This window comes from Hypomesus transpacificus, chromosome 7, assembly GCF_021917145.1.
Source record: "Hypomesus transpacificus isolate Combined female chromosome 7, fHypTra1, whole genome shotgun sequence".
Classification (NCBI taxonomy): Eukaryota; Metazoa; Chordata; class Actinopteri; order Osmeriformes; family Osmeridae; genus Hypomesus; species Hypomesus transpacificus.
Genome location: NC_061066.1, coordinates 3,408,399 through 3,427,305, shown reverse-complemented (window position 1 = coordinate 3,427,305; position 18,907 = coordinate 3,408,399). Strand labels below are relative to the sequence as shown.

Genomic DNA, 18,907 nt, shown 5'->3' with positions numbered 1-18,907 from the left:
CCAAGGAACAGTCCACTTATGGATTGTTCCCACAAATAGTTAACAAGTCAGTTTCTCTAGAGGTATAGAAAGTCTTAACTACTCACATATTTTAACGGTTTCAGATATTTGGAATACACCAGACCCAAGGCTTTTGTAAGCTCTCATTAAATTAATTGGCTGCTCTTGGTCCATTCATTAGTGAGACCTCCTTTGTTGGGCTCGGGTTGTGAGATCATTTTAACAGATTCCCCCCCCCCCTTCCAACCACCCGTCAGAACAATAAAGAGTGATTACAACCCCAGGAAATGTAGGTGTTCCCGTTGCTAATGCATTGCTCTGATACCCATATGTAAGAGGCACAAAGCAGCCAAGCTTTTGATACTGAGGGATGTGTATAATTAATTAGATTTTCAAAAGAGGGGAGGGAAAAAAGAAAACATATTGATTGAGAGTTCATCTGGCTTTATCTTTATTCCACTCATTACTTTTACTCTGAGTAATATCAAGGTGGATTTTTTAATTCAGCCCCATGCGGAATTTAATATATATATATGTATAAAAAAATCTAAATCTGTGTTTTATCAGTAATTAAAACATTTCAATCATTATTTTCCACCAAAAAGATCCCTCTGGCTGAATACAGGGTGCCATTTAGAATTTCATCTAATTAAAATCCTGCATTAAGTATTTCTTAATTCACTTATTAGGCTACCCATAAAAAAAAACCAAATTAATCAAGTTGGTTTTTGAAGTCCCTTTAACAGATGGAATCTGAGACTGGGAGTGTCACACGGAAGAGGCCTTCTACTTCCTCTAAGTTAAACTGACTAATGAAATATTCTGTCAAACAAGACAGACATGCCAGAGTATTTTTTTTTTAGTTGACTTCTCTGATACATAGCTCGCAGGATAATAGGAGAAGGAAATTGCCTGAGAATAAATGTGGATATGTATTACAGCTGACAGCCAGTGACGACCGGCTTTAAGGCAGCAGTGAAAATATTTAGAATGTATCGAAGTCAAGTGTTACAACAACCTGTCAATCATATTTTCCCTGATAAGGCCCCACCATAGTAAACCCAGAAACTCTCCCAAACACGGTTGCCTGGGCTTATCAACATACTTTTCCCGTCGTTGTTTTGACAGGACAAACCCTAGGCTCTCTGGCAACAAGGTGTTACGGTGTGTATGACATCAGTGAGGGAGAGCTATTGTATTGCACAGCACTTCTCTCCGTGGGCCCGAAGACGGGCCACGAGGGCACGCCAGCATTCACCAGAGGATGAGCGAGGAGAACACAGGCCACTCCAGCTTCGTGTCCCCAATCAAGGACACTCCATCGGTCGCTTTCCACTTCTAAAGCCAGCGCTGCCAGCACTCTCATGTCTCCGTGTTCTCTGGCTGGTGTCAAACGAGTATGTCATCCCCGTTATATATTGTATGAAAGCCTTTTTATTCTCCATCTGAGTTACTCTCAAGTACCGGGTAAAAAAAGAGAGACAAAAGAAATGTGACCAAGTCTCCCCCCTCTCCCCGACTCTACCACCACCGTTTTCAGTTTAATGAGATGGCACATAGATGTTAAAAGCTTCGAAGGCACCCTGTAATTGCTATGTTGTGCTTAGGAAAGCTTGGCCGCCATTAACCTCCCAACACTACAATTCACTTCACACGTCTGGCAATTACCTTGCCTGTAATGCCCAATCTTGCAAATGTGTGTGTTCTTGACTTCCTGTAATTAAATTGGGCTTTTCACATGTAATCTGAAAATGCTGAGGGGTCAGAATGGGCACCTGTAATCACCGCCGATCGAAATCTGAAGTAGGGTCACATACTCTAGCATCTCTCCCTCCGCACCCTCCTCTCCCGGCACTAAACTGTCCTGATGAGAGAGGTCGCGGTCGCTCTCGGCAGGGTCAAGGGTAGGGTGGCATTGTTTTGTTTTTCCAAAGCGGGGGAGGAATGTGATGCGATTGGAAAAAAAATGACAGCCTTCGAATGACAATGCCATTTACCGCTTACTTTTCGAGTGTAGCCTCATAGAGGTTTGCTATGGAGGCTATTAAGTAGAGCTCTTAGTGGCCTTTGTAATTTCGGGTTTTTCCACCATAGCTGAGTGAAGCAGCTGTGCCATTACAAAGCACACTAATGCCACTCCAGATAATGAAGGGCATTGCCAATTAATCCCCAAACCAGAGGTGAAACTCTGAGTGTATATTCAGATGCAACTCAGAAAGGGTTTTTAAGAGTTCCGAACGTGTAAGCAAAGGGTGCACAAAGCAACGGGTTGGACTTCAACTCGGAACGACCAGATGTTACTCGCTGTCTCAAACCGGTCCTTTCCCCTTGAATAACACGGCCACCATTTTGTCACCATGTGTGAAACCCAGGCTTGCGGTGCTGGTATTTCTATTTGAACTAAATGGTTTTGAGTTCAGTCGCCTGGACAAATTTATTTTTTTGGACCGTCCCCCCTCCAGTAAAGATTAGCTAAATTAGCTGTGAAGAGTACTGACTCATGGGACTGTGCATGTTTGGTACAGATAATTGCAGGGCTAGTGTGGCGTACCCTGGCACCAGTCTGGGGATTGCAGGTGGGTTGGCACAGGGAACTGCCTATCGAACGCCACATCTGGCCCCCGCGGGGTTTGAAAACTTTCATTACACCCTCTTCAAAATGGCCTCCCGAATCCTCGCACATCCCTGCCAACATTTCTAGCTGAAAGCCCTCCCCAACCTACTCTCACTTAAATTTTTTTTGCAGGATGGATCATTCAAAGAGAGTGTTATCAGTTGTTTTTGTTCATCACCAGGAAGAGGCTAGGAGTGGTCATGGTGAGACTGGCCTCTAACAGTTTGTCGCCACTTGAGTGCTCGTGTATGGACATGTTTTTCTGCTTGTGCTGCACGCACAATATGCTGCCGATAATAATGTTGTTTTTCAAAGTAGAGGAACGCAGGGAAACTTTTAAACAGAAAGGTCAATGTAATCGCACTTCTGGCTAACAAGAATATATATATATATTTCAATCGTACAACTTTGAATCAAACCTGTGTGAAAAACACTCTGGTATGGAAAGAATAACGATTCCAATTCATGATGAATGCCCTTTCATTCCTCAGCCTTCTCTTTCAGTCTCCTTTCTACTGCGGCGTAAGGAGCTTAGTCTGCATGAGAGAGCTAGTGCTAGAGAACAAGTACTCGCACATCGTAGCCATGTGCCGTTTCCCTAAGAGCTAATTAGTAGAGATACCAGCTCGCGCTCTCTAGCCAGCGAGGGCTGACAGTTCGGGTGGGAGAACGTTTCTCTGTATGGCTGACACTCTCTCAAAGAGGAGGCCATAATTCATCATTAGGATATCAGAGTCCAGGTGCAGATGAGAACTGATGGAGGCGGCAGCCAGGCAAGTCGGGGCACTCAAGGAGGAAAATCTTATCCCAGGTCACGCCCGCGGTAATTGAAATAATTTTGCCCCCAGAGTTGTTTAATCACTGACAATCACACATGCGGGAGTGAGGGTGTCGGAGTGGGAAGGGACTCAGTTGAAGAACGAACGCACAAGTCTGATTACATCTGTCACCCATAACTGCCGCTGCACGCCCCCTCCCCCCACCCAGCCGGCATAAAGGCACACTCCCCATCTCTCCATCTCCTTTCAGCGCCCTGCGCTCTCTATTTTCAGTTTATAAAACGTCCCCTCTCTTCACTGGGTGTCGACTTCCAACACCTGGTACGTACGAGTGAAAGTTGAGTGCAGTTGGTTTCAGTTTGAATACTTACATCCAAAAGTGTAGACCTGGCCTTGTCTTATTTGGGAACACATTTCTCTTTGGGCGCTCCACAAACTCAGCAACCATCTCGCAGCATTTGTCATGCCTCGGAGGCAGCGAGGGTGTTACCGAGGCAGGGGCTGGCTGGCCGACGGACACCGCCATGTAGCGCATCTCCGGAAAAAAAGAAATAATGAAAGGCCGGCATCAGAACAACGCAACAAATCATTTGTCTGTTATTAACCCTGAGCCTGTAATTATGCAGATTGCCATAGATTTTCCCTGGGTGACCGGGAGTGAGATCCAGGCCTTGCTCTCGGCATGGCAGGAGGACGGGAGAACGGCCGTGCATTACTGAACTTGCCACATTCATCATGTTGACTGATGGCACGCGGAGCCGGTCCCCAGGTCCCGGTGGTTAATGTAGTGGGTAATTAACTGTCATTTGCCTAGTAATAGGCCGATGATCAATGGTTTGTGAGGAAACAAATTCTAATTCGGCAGCTGATGAATGCACGCCGAGGCCAGAGCAATTGAAGTCACGGGAGGGGGAGGGGGGACAAGAGGAGAGAGATGGGGGAGCCACTGTCAGAATTTTAAAATGGCTCTGGAGGTTGTGGCGTTATCATTCTTTTGTCACCACCCCCCACCTTCACCCTACTACCCACCGTTACCCCCCCCCCTTCTTTTCTACCTTTAAAAAACAGATTATCCCTGAAATAAAGTATTGCCTAATTAGTTTCCCTCAATATTAGAGGATTATTCTAGCAGGAGGATGGTTGAGACCAGCAGCAGTGGTGTTTTAATAAGCGCCTAAGATAGAAGTTGTTTTGGTCAGTTTGTTCGATCGCCAATGAATTGTGTCTTGTAATTGGTTTCATAGATGAGGGCATCTAAAGACAATCGAAACCTCACTACAATATTTAAGTTGCATGGCGTAACGGTATTTTCTTGCTCACGGTCAAATGAATTTCAAGAATAGTTTTTGATCCTTTTGTTCAGCTCAGGTCTTGCGTGTTTCAGCTCACACACATCTCATTATCAGCAATAAGTCACTGTGTCGTTTGAGTGTGCTTAAATGACTCAGGTTTCTGTCGCTCACTGAATCCTTTGACATGATCTCGCTCTGGCTCTTCTAGGGAAGGGCGGAGTTTAACGGAAGCCGAAAGAATCTGAGGGTGCGATCCGCTTTCGGGGTCCACTGGACTAAAGCCTTGTGGAATAATTTAATTGGTGTCTGTTTTTCTCTCATCAAATAGGTATCACTCAGCCGTGATGCTCAGTGATACACAGTGAGTGCCTTTTGGCGCTTTGGCGTTTCGCTCTCCCTGCATTCCGACTTGAGGAGGAATGAATTTTAATTTGATGTTGCGTCTGCAGCCTCTTTAAATATACATGGTATTTTGTCAACCATGGGTGTGCAGCCAGTGTCAACCTCGCATCCTACATCTGTTATTCTGTTTTGGCCTAGAACCACCGTCGGCACTCCTCAACATAAGCAAGACATCATCCAAGTCTCAGATTGATAGAGATGCATTAGAAACTAGAGATGGTACAATTTCTGGGGAAATTGTAGGGTGTGCTTGCTTACTTGTGTTGGTTGCAGGGGTCCGTATTTAAATTACATTTCTGTATATTTTATATTAAAATGCATAGCCTACTTATTATTTATATTATTTATATGCTAAAGATTACATAGATTTAAAAGCATATTTTTTTCTGCTCATTTACAACTCAAAATACTAAGAGTGAAGAGTAGAATGAAATAGTTGTCTTCTCATTTCCCCTGCAAGAGGGAATGGTGATCAGCAACCTCATAGTTGAATCAAAACGAATACATTTGGCAGACCGGTGTAAAAATTGACCTAATCTCTATGACTTAAATGTCATTGTAAGTTTTTCCATTCTCGTGATATTTTCAGGCATTTAGCCTACTTATATTGCATTAATTCATTAATAAAGAACCCCCTTTGAAATGTAGTTTAACAACAACGTTACCAGCAGTAGCTAGCTATCTCAGATGGAATCGCGATTCAAATAGTATCATCTGCTAACTGAAAATATGCCCCAAAAATCGTAAATAAGCTTGACATTTATTTAGGGGAAAATCACTCATTCATAAGAATGTTAGTGGTAGCAATCATTGTCAGTAACAAGGCAAAATGCGATATAGCCCTGCTGTGTGGAGAAGCTGCCCCGGTAGATTGTAGGCTACAACTACTACTAGACTGTCTTGGTCGCAATTGCGTTGGTTTAAAACCCTTTCCTGCCGGACCATTCAAATATGGGTCGAAAAAGACCCATAGAACCCGCCTTAATAACTTTGCCATCCAATCACCGATTTTATTTCTGAAAACTGCCAGATACTCATGACAACTTAAGCTCAAAGCACATATCATTGGTTAAGGGGTTAGTGGGAGGGGGAAATAAATCTATCGTCTGCAACGGCAGCCATTGTTTTCTGAGGCGGAGCCAGAGCGGAGACCATGGGAGATTGCCTACAGTGTTAGATATACAGCTTCGAATTGAAATCGGAGACGATATTATGAGTTAAGACAAGTTCCTTAATATGTGTTGTCAATATTGTCTATTAAAAGTCTCAACTTTTTACTTAAGAAGAATTTGTTTGTGGGAGTGACGCGAGTGTTTTCAGGAAAGAATGACGTGTCCGGCTTGGCCGTTTGTGACAGGCAGCAATGACGGTAGTAGCACTGTTTAGCTTCGATTTGAGCAGATTTCTAAAAAACTTCGAAAAACAACATTAACTAGGTAGATTATGTATACTCTAAGCTAAATGTACATGCCTTGTTTGGCCAATTCGGTCGATTGTGGAAGAAACTCGAACGTTTTTTACTTATCGAGAGGAGTATCTAGCCATAGCGCTAGCTGCTTTTAGCTGCTTTTGGGACAGGATAATTCCGGTTTCCCCCATGTCTCCACTAGTCACAAGAATGGTCATAACTTTTAATCAAAATAAGGTATTTCTAATCTGTCTTCTGTTCTACATTGCCCACAGACTTGTGGATATTCCACCTACTCAAAGTTTTTCTCTATCTTGTAATTAAAGTGGTGACAAATTCAGTTGTCTGATGAGGTATGGTGGATGGAGAAGTTTTTGTTAAAAATATCTACCTGAAACCACTTTGATAAAATATGATTTGCCTTAAGTAATCATATATTCATTTACATGATAAAAATCCCCTAGTTCTCCTCTTCAAGATGGTATAAACAGTTAAGGTGTATGATTTTATATGAAAATCCATAAAATATGAATATTAATATGCATATCATATTTCAACAGCATATGGAATGTTCGGAATTTTGTATTAGGCAGTAAAGGGTTAATTCGATTTAACGTTACTTCCATTGTACGGTCTAGGCTGAAATGAATTATTTTCATGTACAGATTGACAAAGTTTAGGCTGTGGCAATGGAGTTCAGGTTAGTAGTCACTAGTTAGATAGTTTCACCAAAAACATGTGCCGCCGTTTGACTTCCTACAGTACTGTAAACAGCTGTGGAGATGTTTTTGTTAGCTACAGTAGCCTACTAGGCTACCTAGCCGCTATCACTGTTCTGTTAGTAGTCTTTACCTAGCCGCAAGCGCTGTTCTGTTAGTAGTCTTTATCTAGCCGCTAACGCTGTTTTGTAAGTACCCTACTAGGTTACTGTACAGTGTTGCAGTGTGCTACATTAGTTTGAAACCACAGGTAATGATAATTTCACCCAAATCGTTTACTTGTAATATAATGTCATAATAAATCCTACAACGAAAATGTATTGGAGAAGAATGTTTATTTTAACGATTGAAAATCGTTCCGATGCAATCGTGCAGATGCATCACGGACCGCTGTAGTATGTGTTGCCCGGGCAAGAGGCTAATGTCATGATGCTAATGCTTCAGTGAAATAGTAGACTACTGTTTCCGAAAGTAGACGTAACTACTTCCTTATATCAGCTTATATTGTACATTACACTTCACAATTGTGTTTCATATCACAAAGTAAAAGTATCTCAAAGTAAAATGAGTAAATAGTTATTACCCTGGCCTATCTGCTTATGGCGTTTCTGCTCCTCCCTTGCAGTAAAGCAGTTAGCCTAGCTATCTCCCAGAAGTTAACGAGCTGCTAAACTAATGTTCTGCTAGAGGTAGTCACGCGATATTTCGTGACGTTAGTGACGTCAGTAGCGTCAGTGACTGTGGCTAGCAAGTTAGCCACCGTTAGCTTTACTTTTGCCACAAAAACTTAATTAAAACCTCAACCGTGCAACGGAACAGAAATCCCAATAGAACCAACGCAATCGCGACCAAGACGAACCTTTTCACATCGACGTTGTCTATGTAGTCCAAATATTGACTGAGCCTTAGGGGCGCGAAAATAAACAATAATAATAATATATATGTGAGATAACAATGGTTTGTGCTCGCCGAAGGCAAGCACACCCCAATTAATATATTTATTTCCTATGATAATCCCACACTGAAAGCAAGTAGAGGGCGGGAGCTTATGTGTGGCTTGTGCACGGGGCCTTTAAGGTCTCCTCCCGAGGTTTGTGTTGGAGAGTGTGCCTTTGAATTCATTACAAGCAAACCGCGCTTAATTTGCCGCCTCCCTCGAGAGCCATTAGCGTCTGTGGCATCAAACCGGCGGAGCGCGGCAAGAGACGAGTGGCAGGTACGCTCCATCCATCTTCCCTCCCTTCCCCACAGGGTGAGGGTCTTGCTGGAAAGTCTTGGCGTGCGGGGTTTGAAGTGCGTTTGCCACACAGGCACCGTGGAGCGCTGCCTGTCTGCCGAGCTGGCTCTGACACACTGGGTACGGGGGGTGTTGCAGTCTGGGTAAACCACGGACGACTATTAGTAGAGCCAAAGCCTCCTGTTTTGGACTGTGTCTGGGTGTCACAAACTCTAAAAAGAATGTTTGATTTGGGAGGCCCATGTATGTATTGTTCCCCTAAGTCAGCGCTGGATAGGAGCCGCTTTTAATCATTTAACCCAACGGTTAACACAGCAGCGCAGGACGTTCTGTTATGTATTATGCAGCAAACAAGTGGATTTGAGAATGGAGTGGAGTTTGAGTGTGCTCTTTCTGGTACCCATGGGTCTTATTTTCTCCGTACTCTGTGAGGAGAAAACTGCTTTTTTTATCGCAACTTTATTGAAGGTATCTTCACCATGGAATCCATTTCCTAAATAGAGAATGGATTCATGTTTTGGAGGAATTCTTTCAGAATATCTGCCTAACTCAGCAGCATTGCAATATGATAAGAAAACACCTTCCAGAACTTCATTGTGTTATTTAAAGAGCGATATCTGGATGTTTGATTGAAGTCTGAGGTATTGTACGAATACCCACGGGCCATGGGGATGCACAGGGCTCCTGCCTCTTGTTTTTTATATACCAGAATCATCCAGTTCTGTTCATTTATAGTTTTGTATCCTGTTACTTTGCTCTGCAGCTGTCAATGTCAGCTTTTGAAAATCAAGGAGAAGAGGGTCGTGTAAACATATGGGATCAGCTCACGTCCTATAAGGGTCTTTATACGAGAGAGTACCAACACACACGCACACATACTCACATTGTGTTTGCCAATGCAAAGAGCTCCTGCCTGAATTGTTTGAGAGCTGAACACCGTGACAATCTTTGTCAAAGGTGTAGGCTACTTTAAATTTGCATGAGATGAGAGGAGGGCACAGACATTGGGAAAGGGAAAACGGAACGCTGCTTTGATTCAACCTGACAGCCAAAAAGCTTAAAAAATTACTTTTATACACGGGTAGCTTCCATTATTTATAGCAATCAACCCCTTGAAACCTTCAGTCAGGATTATTCAGGTGTCAATGCTTAGGGGTGGCTTCGATCATTCCTCCGTACACTGTCTTGAATGTTGCCATAAATGGGCTGGTTCTATCCTTCTCTTCTCCCCTCTCATCCAAACTCATCCTTGTTATCTAACCCTAAATCCATCTCCTTCCTTTATTCATTTCAAAAGATTTTTGGGGATCAATTCCTTGGCTTTGGAGGGGGGGGGGAATCATCATCATCTATTTCATGTGGAAGCCCTGCAGGCAATGCACATTTGCGTTGAAAGAGCTACAGAAGAGACCAGAGATAACACAAACGTAGCTATATTTAGACAGCTCAAAGGGAAAGGCATAATTATTTTAATTAAACCGGCAAGGATTCATTGGAACTCTCCATTTCCAGCCCTAGATTTGCTAGCCACAGCTAGCTACCTACGCCGTTATGGGACATATTCTTCATTGTCTCAAGGTGTGTCGGCTGTGGCCCTTAATTCACTAGCTATTCATGAGGGCACAATCTATCTGCTTTCTTCGCCTTGGGGAAACATACTTTCTGAAGGTTGATAAACAAGCACACATATCCCGGGCCCTCAGATCATTTCTCAGATTGTGATCTCTAACAGACTCTGAGAGTGGCATGCAGTTTTATCATTTTAACAATGATGGCTAAAACTGCCTCAAGAAGTCGGCCTAATAGGTTATTTTGTTATATGATTTCGGTATCAGATTTTTTCATCCTCCCGCCCCCCCCTTCCATCCAAGTCTAGGTCGCTGTGGAGTAACAGCTCTGAACCCTTAATGAATACTCACACTAATGTCCCTGGAGCAGACAAAAGGAATAATAGGTTTCTCCCAGGGCGTTGGGGATACAGCCACGTCCTATATATTTCTATGGGGCCAAACTGGGGCCCTGCTTGCTATTTTTTACTGTGCCAGACTAAGCCGTGTCCGTCTTATTTCTGGGGTGTGAATATGGGCGCCGGCTTGTCTTCATGTACGTTAAAAGCCAGCCCACCTTCACGGGGTCAGTCCTGAACGAACTCTGTGATCCTTCCGTCCCAGTCTGGAGTGTCTGTTCACGTTATGGTGCATGAAATAAACATCCGTGTAAAAATCCCCGTCGTCGTGGAGTTTGGGGATTTGGGGGGCGAAACACACGAGCTCAGACTTTTCTTTTGTTTGTGTCCCGCAGGTTGTTTGGGGTGACGGGGAATTGCGCGGCGTGCAGCAAGCTCATCCCGGCCTTCGAAATGGTCATGAGGGCCAAGGAGAATGTCTACCACCTGGACTGCTTCGCCTGCCAGCTCTGCAATCAGAGGTGAGTGATCGAAGCAATGTCCCCCCACACCACCACCACCGTTGGACCAATCCCGAGCCTTGTTGGGAACCAGGGATGGCAGTGTACATTCTAGATCAGTCTCTGTAGTCCCTGTTAGTGGGGCTGATAGTTGAGGACAGGTCTCCATGTCAGAGATTTATCAGGGAGGCCTGTGTGCACACAGACACAAGGCCTTAGGGGCCCTGGGCTGAAAACAGCAGAGTGATTATGGAGCTCTACTGCTGTAATGCATGTACCTGGACCAGGAGAGCAGTGTGTGTATGTGTGTGACACACACACACACACACCAGGATCATTTAATAGGGTTTGTTGGGACATCTCAACACTAGTTCTGTTATACCTTAAATATTTCTGAAATAACGACCATGAAATGAGAACACTTAGGTGTTCCTCAGAAAGCCATTTGTATGATATGTGCCTAACCTCATTCCCTAATTCAACTCCCTCCCTCCTCTCTTTCTCACTTTCCCTGTCTGTCACACAGACATGCACACCAGGCACATTGCACAGTAAAGGGGAAGGGCCTGGTTACGCACAATTAGCACTGGGTTATTGTCTTGCCACTTCAGCTGGCTGCACGAGACAGCCTCCCCTAATGCAAGAAGTCAGCTAATCTTCATCACCCAGGCCCAGGCAGGCTAACTCTGGTCGTCCACATTAAAACCCATTTAAGCGCGGGGCAAATCTTTCTTTTCACATTAGAGCGGCCAGCGAACTGTTGAACAAAATCGACGTCGGGGCGATTCCCACAGTCCTTCGTGGCCTTCCAGCTCCATTCGGTTGCCCATCACAATTTCACTGGTGCTCGCCTCACCGAAGATTTATCGCACAGTGCTACACTTAATTGAAGCCGTTGCTTAGCTTTGACTTTTTGTTTATGTATTACTTTTTTGGGGGGGGATGTAGAGGGGTTGTTTTGGGTTGAGTTTTTTGAGGACGTCATTCAAGCTCTCAAGCGCTGTCCTCAGAGGAACTCCCCTGCATTCACAACCCCTGTAGTTCAACCAAATCAACTCAAAGAATGATCTGTCATCCCAGGAATGATTTGGCCCTCATTTTTACTGGCAGGGAAAACATAACAATGAAAATTGGTACTCAAAGACTTTGCCACTGCCCCCCATCCCCCAAACTCCCATTCCACCCCCCCCACCCCCCTCTTCTAAATACTCCCTATCATGGAACAGACAGAATTCTTTTGTCAGCAAAGTGACAAGGCATTATCTCATACACACACTCACACCCTCACTTAAACACCCACAAGCCAACTGGCTCGTCTGACGTACTTTGTTGTTCCCGAGCCTGTTTGCGAGAGCTAGGATGTGTTTGATATAAAACCTCATACAAGGAAGTCGACTTTTCCGTTCATTTCCATTCCCCCCTTTTTCCTCCTGCAAATCCTCTTTTGAAACACAATCACGCAAGTCAAGCTCTGTGAACATAACCCACACCTAGGCCCAATCAGACTGACTTAGAACCAACAATGGGAGAAAATGAATATCAAACACATGAATGACAAAGAAAGGAACAAATCCGATCTCAAAAGTCACTAAGGCAGACAGTCACTGAGCGAACCTTTACTTCCTGATTGTAAATACTGCACTCCTCCGAGTCAGAATCCAAGAGATCGGGCTGTAGTTGATCAAATCTTTACTGTGGGAAACGAAAACAGGGTTTGTGGTGCTTTTTGTCTGGCACACTGATCTCTGACCATGCGCATCCCCCCAGCAGCTTGTTCCCTTCTCATTTCCCAGCACTTCAAGAGACTTGAAAGGGCCTCAGCCCTTCAATAAAGCAATCTCATCCATCTCGCAAATTGATGGAGAGATTTCTCAGCGGAACATGGTCGGAAAATGTGAAATCTGATAAACAGAGCAAGGCGATAGCGTGGGGGAGGCGGGGCTGAGGGAGGGAGGGGGGGGGGTTCACGAGGGGTCGCTCTGTATAATTATCCCCCGGCTCCTGAGGGTCAGCTGCAGATGGCTATGGTGTTTGAAGGTTAAATTGCTACTATCAAGTATGTCAGTTAGCAGTCCTCCCCATCCCCCACCCTCACCCCTCAGTCTCTCCCCCCCAACCCACACACACACCAGCCCCTTCCAAACCCTCCTTCTCCCCCCGCCGCCCTTTGGTGCACTGTCATCCACCACCACCCCAACTGCTGGATGCTTTGAGAGTCGACCCGGCCCCTGCCTCTGCTCTTCCCTATACCAGGGGGATGGGGACCATGTAGTCAGTTATTATTCTGATTTCATCAGGGACTCACTGCTAGGCCCTAATGGGCCTCCCATGCTCCACCGTTAAGTCTCTTGTTTAAGTGATGGTCCAATTAACCCAGGCTAGGGGGAACCGGGTCTGGGAGACAGTGGCCTGTTAGTGAGCATGTCATCCTGATCACGACCTGCTCCTGGGTTTCTTCCCTTCATCAACATGGCAGTTGTGTCTTTCCCTCGAAAGAAGCATCGAAAGTCGAAAACCCCTCCTGTGGAAAATAAGAGAAATGGAAGTAGTCTGACCAGTTATCTTACTTGTGTATCTGCCAGGGAGCGAGCGAGCGAGAGGGGCAGGGAGATGTTTTCTTGTCCTCCGTGCCTGGCCGGCTATGGTGTCTTGCTGAGGAAGAGAATAGCTTCTGTCCCTGGTCCATCACTGGAAATATTGGTTCGCGCATTGGCTCTGATTGCTCATGTCTGCCCCGAGTCTGGCCTTACTCTGTTAAACTGGACATAAATCCACACCCGTGACCTTCTCATCAGCCTCACCAGTTTACCCCCCCCACCCCCACCCTCTCTGCAAGACGGAGGTTCTGTAGATGCTGCAGCGGTGTGACTGGGTTGGATTTGGAGGGAGGGAGGGGGTTGGGGCAGGGGCTGGCTCTTAAGGTGGGAATGGGAGAGATGTGGTGATGGTGGAGGAGTGTGTGTGTGTGGGGGGGGGGATGGGGGAGGGGTAGAGATGAGACTTCTTCCAGCAAGCCGTTAGCCACAGATCAGCCCTTGGGGGACAGCTAATCGATGGGGCTGTCGTCCGGCCTCATCATCCAGCCAGCGCTGGCCCAATTTCCCCCCTGATGAGCTGGAGGCCACAGTCTAGAGAGACTCCAGGGAGAGGCCGGAGTGCAAGGGAGCAGCGGAGAGCAGGGTAGGGTGACAGTGCAAGGGAAGGTCAGTGCTGATAAGGGGGTGAGGGTGGGAGGGGGGTGGGGGAGTGCGTCTCCAGCGCCTGTGTGCCCCAGACGGGTGCCCTCCAAGGGGAGAGTGACACCAATTGGGCTGGACCAGGCTAGTGCCGCAGCAAACAGTGGTGTGTTAGGTTCGTTAAGAGTTCGACTCTGTAGGCCTTAGCAGACTCAGCTGTCACGTTGGGTGCGCTAGGTATTACTTCCAACGAGAGAAGGAGACGGAATGCACAACCCGGCGGAACCCTATCTCTCGCATTAAAATAACATCCGCTGATTAGTTTTCAAATGAGACATTTCAAACGCAGCAAGAGTCTGACAAGTCGGTATTTAAAACCCTTCCCAAGCTTGTGGTATTTTTCTGATTGCCCAGCAGCAATCAGACAGAGAAAGAAAAAAATGATTTGCTACATGCTGTTACAATTAAGCATCGGTGTCATTGGGCCAACTGTTTCTGAACCTCGCTGTATCCCAACTGTAATTAGGTTTGGTGCTGGAGAGACCATTTTCTCCCTTTGACAATCTCCCTGTTCCTTCGTTTGAGAGGAAAGCGACTACTCTAGTTAACACAGGCCTCCAAGGCAAATAGCTGGCATCGCAATACATCTTTTAAGTGCGCGAGTGTGGAAGGCATTTCCCCCTCCTCCCCCCTGCAACAAGGGGTCTCCAAAGACTCATTATTCTCAGTCACCTCTAAGTAAAGGAAGTAAGAAAGATGTGTGTGTGTGTGTGTGTGTTGAGGGGTGTGGTGGGAGGGGGGTACAAGAATGACAGGGCAGGGAATGCAACGAGAAAAAAAAGAGATTCAGTCCTACACACAGATCTAAACCCTTGTTGCCATGGTGCGGAATCATTTGAGATCACTCATGGAAACGATGACTTCTCTCTGTTTGCAAGGGCGGTGGAAGACTATATTAGGGTCAAGGCTTTGCTAATTAACGAGCATGTACAGTACTTTTAGGAGCCTTTAAACAAAGAGCCATGCGTTTGTCGGAGAGATAGGGAATGGTAGGGCAGCACAAGGTGCTTTATTAGACATGCCTCTGACGGGCCCAGTGTAATATCCTCATCATAATTGGTCCACAGATGTTACATATGCTGTTGACATTTCACCGAGCAGAAACAATTTGGCTGTGTGAAATAAGTGGGGGACAAGGGTAAGAGGCGTGAGAAGGGAGAGAGTGCAGGCGCGAGAGAGAAAGAGAGAGAGAGAGAGGGAGCGACGAGAGCAACAACCCAACCCAACCCCCCAAAAAAGGCTGTAAATAAACAGAGAGGAATCCTATTAGCGGGGCGAGAAAGGGAAAAAACGAGGTATGAGGCGTAGGGAGAGCGGGAGGGGGCACGGTGTCAGTAGAGACGGACACTAATGGATTCTGGGAAAGAATGTGTCATTTAGACTGGACGTTTTTATTGGAGCGGATGACACCATTACTTTAAGCACACCTCTGCTTCCTGTTAATCACCGTGTCAACAATCAAGATGAATGATATGACTTGTTAGATTTGATCCGTCCTAATGGTGCCACGCCTGGGCCTGACATTGGCTCTGACAGCGAAAATAAAAGTTTGCAAAAAGCTTTGACAAGCAGGACCACTGCCAACAGTCTAGGGAAAGTATTACAAAGTAAAGTCCTGATGAGTCATGTCAAATAAGGACAACACGGTGTCTATGTTGTCTTTGTAGTTTTTCTAGTCAGCCAAGCATTCAACCCCTTGGCCCCAAACGTAGCTAGTCTCAGGTACCTCAGCCACTCTCAACAGACTCTGCAGTATCTTCCCCCTTCTTTCCCCCCACCCCCTGGGTCCTTCTGGCTCCCTGTAGGCGGGGGTCTCCATGTGGACAGGCAGGGAGAAGTCAAACAGAGATGAGCCTCGAAGAACCTCCCACCCCCACCAATCCCCGGTAAAACACGGACTCCAGCCCTCTCCGACCTTGTCCGACTCTCACAGCGAGTGAGATAAGCACCCCTCAGGACAGCGTGGCGGTGGAGTAGTGCTTTCTCTCTCTTCATTTCCCCCTCCCTCTCTCTGTCTCTCTCAGTCGCGCGTGTTCTCCCGTTCAACATAATCTCCACTTCGCCTATGTGCGAAAGGTCAAGCATGACGTTTGGCCCTGCCTGCTACTCCAGGCAAGGGGTAAGGGGGGGCAGTGGTAAGGGGGGGTTATGTAAGAGCTTCAGGTATAGTCTCCCCCCGGCGATCTGGGCAGGAGATAACAGTGCACATACATTCACACTTGTAATCGAGTTGAGTGCGTTCTGGAGGTGAACTCGTCTGCACACAGTCCCCGTTAGGCTGAAGGAGGGGTGAGGTCGGCGGGTCGGGGTGTCGGGGGGGTGAAGTATAAAGCATGTGGCACCGGGAGGGTTATCTCCCGGTAGCTAACTAGCTAACAATCCAGCCAGCCAGGGTTAGCCTACAGCCAAGCGCTAATGATGTGAGATGCTTGTTTTGAAGGTTATGTAAACATTTATCTCTCCCTCTCCTCATCTCTCCCTCTCTTTCTTTCTGTCATTCTTTTTCTCTACAGGTTTTGTGTGGGAGACAAGTTCTTCCTGAAGAACAACATGATCCTGTGTCAGACGGACTATGAGGAAGGGTTGATGAAGGAGGGCTACGCACCACAAGTCCGCTGACCTCCACAGATGGCGAGAAGGAGGGAGGAGGAGGAGGACTGGAAAAGAAGGGGAGTGGGAGACAGAGAGAGACTGAAGGGCGGAGGTCTTGCAATCACCCACCAAAAGCACTAATGCCTCCTCTCCAGCACCATCTGGCCCCACATGTAAATACCCAACCTGCCCACCTTTCTAAGGGACCTCTGCTGTACAGAATAGCCATAGAGACCGAGTTTTTTAGGGGGAGGCCTCTAAGAAGTTACCATGGACTACTTGTAAAAAATTAAAAAAAATAAAAGAAGAAAAAAAAAAACGACAACAACAAACAAAAAATAGTTGCATTTGTTGGTTTTTGTGTTCTGATGAATGCTGCCTCTCCGCCTGCCGCTAAACGCAGGCCCGACAAAGCTGTCCGCCACAACTTCAGACTATGTGGCATCTCCCATCTCCTGCAGTAACACTGAATCACAGAGGCCCCCCTTCCCAAATCCTAACAATTACCGTCCCATTCCCTCAAGAGGGGGTCACGGTCGAAACAATCATGGTGGCCATGGCCGAGAACCACCTGACTCCCCAGGCAGGGGGACAGACAGCGTCCGTGTGTGAGCGTCACACCTCAGGCTGTGGAGAGATTTTTATTTTATTTTACCCAAAGTATCAATTCTGTCATAATCCCAATGTACCACTTCAGCCCTGCTCTGACTTGATTTACAGACACTCTCCTAAGAGCACTGGATGTGGGTCTGGGAGAGGGGGGGTGGGGGGGGGGGTTGGGTTTGTGTCATTTTTGATGGAGCCCTCATATTTGCTAAAAAAAAAAGAAAAAAAAGCCTTGCTTTCACACTGGGAGCTGATCTACTGGATAAAGGACGTGATGGGGGAGGGGTGGGGTGTTAGAAGACTCCGCACTGGGGTGGGGTTGAGGCGGGGGGGGGGGGGGGGGGGCGGTGGTGGTGTTATGGGTTGTTACTTTTTGTACACTGTATTTATTTGATAAGCTCTCAGTGCATCACCTGTTGTCCCCATCATGGCATTGATGTAACATGCTGATACTTGAATCCAATCACTGTTCAAGACCATTTTTCCACCTTTATCAATGTGACAGCGGTTGCCAGGTTTTCGACATTGCTCACAGTTTAGCACTTACTGTCATCCAAAAAACCACGATGATGTCGCCTTACCAGTTGGTGTATGGGTGCTTGGTCACTGTGACCTCAAGCCACAAAGTCTTACAATGGGTCTTTTACCTTACATCAGAAGACGATCATGTTTTGGATGACTCAGCTTAAACAACTGTAGAGACTTTACCAGACAGTAAGAGCAACCATGCTTTTCATCATTTGCAAGCAAATGCATCAGCAGTTAATGCAAATAGGGTGCTGGTAAACAAAAAACTTAAAAAACGTGAGGTTGATTCATTTGTAAATCGTGGTTGTACATAAAAGAAATATTCCTTTTGCTTGCTGTTGTATAATGATTTCTTTTTATGTGTCATCCAGCATGAGATGTTTATTTTTAGGACAACGCTTGTAAATACTGTATTGTAATAATTTTAAGCACAAATGTAATACAGTTTTATTGTGTTACCAATGTGTGTAGTGTGTTTTTTCTTCTTTCCCAAAGCACCACTTTTGCGTTTGGACTCATTTTGGCCTCATGCCTTCAAATCCAAAGAAAGTTTACTCCTTACACTTTACATATTCATTTATGAGTCCCGGTGTTTACTGAAGCAACTAAGGTTAAGTGCGTAGCTCAAGGGCACAGCATTAGATGCAAACCAGCCACCAGAAAGCATCTGTTCTCTGTCCATTACCCTAACCACCAGACCATGTTGCAGCCCATGATATATGATTAATCTAAAGTGCAATCATTTTTTCACACGTTTGTTGTCTTTCTAAAACCTATAAAATGCTCTTTCTTTCGGTTCTGATGAAATGGAGGCTGTAATTGCCACAAGGAAAAGCAAGAGACCCTTCAATCACTTTGGTTTAAGCTGTTAATTTCTTATTGGAAGGACAATATTGACGTTTTTGATTCCTGTTCTTATATGGCGGGATTCAAAACTGCTTTTGTTACCACAATAATCTTGGAGGGAAGTGGGTTTCTATTTCAGTACTGTCATGTGTCAAACATCTAACAAAAACCCACACTTCATTTACACTTTGCTTTCAGCGGCTTTCAAGTAGCAGCACTATCTTCCCTGTGTTGTTCCAGCT

The 18,907-nt window shown here is 45.8% G+C and overlaps 1 protein-coding gene across 4 annotated transcripts in view; it reads left to right on the top strand.

Annotated features, from left to right (window-relative positions):
• Positions 1-17,440, top strand: part of lmo3 (LIM domain only 3) — a 34,040-nt gene extending 16,600 nt beyond the window's left edge. For all 4 annotated transcript variants that reach the window (XM_047023275.1, XM_047023274.1, XM_047023276.1 and 1 more), the window contains exons 3-4: positions 10,753-10,878; positions 16,607-17,440. In XM_047023275.1, coding sequence (XP_046879231.1) covers positions 10,753-10,878; positions 16,607-16,712 — 232 coding nt within the window. In that variant the 3' untranslated portion in view covers positions 16,713-17,440. The remainder of the gene's footprint in view (positions 1-10,752; positions 10,879-16,606) is intronic.
• Positions 17,441-18,907: the final 1,467 nt, after the last annotated feature.